This window comes from Agelaius phoeniceus (genome assembly GCF_051311805.1).
Source record: "Agelaius phoeniceus isolate bAgePho1 chromosome W unlocalized genomic scaffold, bAgePho1.hap1 SUPER_W_unloc_1, whole genome shotgun sequence".
Taxonomy (NCBI): domain Eukaryota; kingdom Metazoa; phylum Chordata; class Aves; order Passeriformes; family Icteridae; genus Agelaius; species Agelaius phoeniceus.
The window spans coordinates 2,751,167-2,753,756 of record NW_027509866.1 but is presented as its reverse complement, the minus strand read 5'-3'; the positions used below and the strand labels follow the sequence as shown (position 1 = coordinate 2,753,756).

The 2,590-nt window shown below is 55.0% G+C and overlaps 1 protein-coding gene across 1 annotated transcript; it reads left to right on the top strand.

Annotated features, from left to right (window-relative positions):
• The first annotated feature begins 1,366 nt into the window (after nucleotides 1-1,366).
• LOC143692439 (olfactory receptor 14A16-like) lies at nucleotides 1,367-2,299 on the top strand. Its single transcript, XM_077172672.1, has one exon. The coding sequence runs from the start codon at nucleotides 1,367-1,369 to the stop codon at nucleotides 2,297-2,299; it is 933 nt and encodes a 310-aa protein (XP_077028787.1).
• Nucleotides 2,300-2,590: the final 291 nt, after the last annotated feature.

Below are 2,590 nucleotides of genomic sequence, written 5' to 3'. Positions count from 1 at the left end.
AAATTGTTGAAATCAGGCCCCGGGTGTGCCCCATCCCCATTGGGACACCTGGAAGCTTCCAATTAATGTCTGTTTTTTACTTTACTGTTCTAACACTGTTGCAAGGGGTTTTTTTCTCTTTGGATTATAGACAGCAGGGGGATAAGAGAAGCAGAACAGGAATTGTTATCCCAGAATCCCAAAACATTCTAAATTGAAAGGGACACACAGGATCACCAAAGGAATGTCTGAACATTTACAGAGAGTCCAGAACTGTAACTTTGGGTGGTCAGTGTCTCTGCTGGGAGCCTCCCAAAGGGCCCTCAGCCACTCCTCAGCCCTGCACAGCAGCAGCAGCATCACCTTTGCAGGGCCCAGCAGGGCTCTCCTGAGCTGCCCTTGCCCAGCTGCACACAGAGCCTGCCCCAGCCAGGGCCCTGCACACAGGCAGGTTTCTGTAGGGCCCCAGCCAGGGCACACAGGCTGGCATGGGCTCTGTGAGCGCTGGCAGGGACAAGGCTCCTCTCAGGAGGGAATGTCCAGGCCCAGGGAGATGCTCAGGGAAGCAGAGGGGGCTGAAGAAGCAGGGCTGGGGCAGGAGGGCACTGTTGGTGTGTGGGAGGTGCCGGGCACAGCTGGGCACGGGAACACTGTCCTGAGTGCCCGGCTGTCTCTGCCCTGCCCTCTCAGGCACAGCACCACAACATCTGCTCTTGCTTCTGCACTGCCCTGACATTGGCACTGTTATCTGCTGCTCTCAGGGAGGCTCTGGCATCTGCAGCAGCTGAGTCAGGCACTGCCCTTGGCATTCCTGCCAGGCAGGGCTGTCCATGGGAATGGGGTGTCCAAGCTTCCCTGGCACCTGTGGGGCTGTGGGCAAAGCAGTCCATGGCAAAGGGGAATGAGCTGAGCCCCCTCCCTGAGATCCCATCATGGGCACAGCCAGGGATCTCCTTGCTGTACCCTGCCAGGCTCTGAGCTGCCCTCCTGGGTGCAAATCTGTGCCAGAGCCTCTGGGAGCTCCCTGAATGTCCCACGGGGAAGGGCAGAGCTGCCACAGCTGAGGAAATGCTGCTGGGTTTGCCCAGGAGCCATGAGTGTCCTTGGCACAAGGGGGTGCTGAGACCTTGCCCAGAGACCTTGAGAAAGGGTGAGACCTTCAGGGATCCCTCTGCTCTGGGCAGGGTCTGGTTTATCCCAGGGTACCCGGGGAGTGTGATTGTGCTCTGATTGCAGCCAAAGGCTTTCCCACAGCAGCTAGAAGGGTGGTGTGTCCCAAATGTAGGGACAGTCTACAGGGAATGGCCCAGGTTTGACTCAAAGCAGCCTCTGCTGACTTGTCACAGTCCTTTCTCCATGAACAGGTGCCCATGTGCAGCCCCAGCAAATGTCGAACAGCAGCTCCATCAGGCACTTCCTCCTGCTGGCATTGGCAGACACGCGGCAGCTGCAGCTCCTGCACTTCTGCCTCTTGCTGGGCATCTCCCTGGCTGCCCTCCTGGGCAACGGCCTCATCATCAGCGCCGTAGCCTGCGGCCACCACCTGCACACGCCCATGTTCTTCTTCCTGCTCAACCTGGCCCTCGCTGACCTGGGCTCCATCTGCACCACTGTCCCCAAAGCCATGCACAATTCCCTCTGCGACACCAGAAACATCTCCTACTCAGGATGTGCAGCTCAGCTCTTTTTCTTTCTCTTCTTCCTCTCAGCAGAGTTTTCCCTCCTGACCATCATGTGCTATGACCGCTACGTGTCCATCTGCAAACCCCTGCACTACGGGACCCTCCTGGGCAGCAGAGCTTGTGCCCACATGGCAGCAGCTGCCTGGGCCAGTGCCTTTCTTTATTCAGTGCTGCACACAGCCAATACATTTTCCCTGCCTCTTTGCCATGGCAATGTCCTGGGCCAGTTCTTCTGTGAAATCCCACAGATTCTCAAGCTCTCCTGCTCAAATTCCTACATTAGGGAACTTGGTCCTCTTCTGGGTAGTGTTTTTCTGGTTTTTGGTTGTTTTGTGTTCATTGTTTTCTCCTATGTACGAATCTTTAGGGCTGTGCTGAGGATCCCCTCTGAGCAGGGACGGCACAAAGCCTTTTCCACCTGCCTCCCTCACCTGGCCGTGCTCTCTGTGTTCCTCAGCACTGGCACCTATGCTAACCTGAAGCCCCACTCCATCTCCAGTCCATCGCTGGATCTGGTTGTGTCAGTTCTGTACTCAGTGATGCCTCCAGCCCTGAACCCCCTCATCTACAGCCTGAGGAACCAGGAGCTCAAGGCTGAAGTGGGGAGGCTGATGACTGGATGGTTTCGGAAGTATTAAACTGGTGGCCAGTGTTTGCAAATCACTTGTAATAAAACTCATCTTTTATTTTTCGCCGTGGTTTCATTTCCTTTGTTTTTTCTTTCACTTTTCCTTTGTTTTTCTTTTTTCATATTGTCAAAGAAGAAAAGCCATTCCTTGTGCAATTTCTCATTTTGTTTCTCTCCTCCTTCCCTGTGGCCACAGACTGTGTCAAGGAGGGGCTGCGCTCTTGGTGGCTTTAAGGGAACTAAAGGATGTCCCAGCAGAGTTTTCTGCAGAGATGCCCTTGTGTTGCCTTCTCTGGAGCTG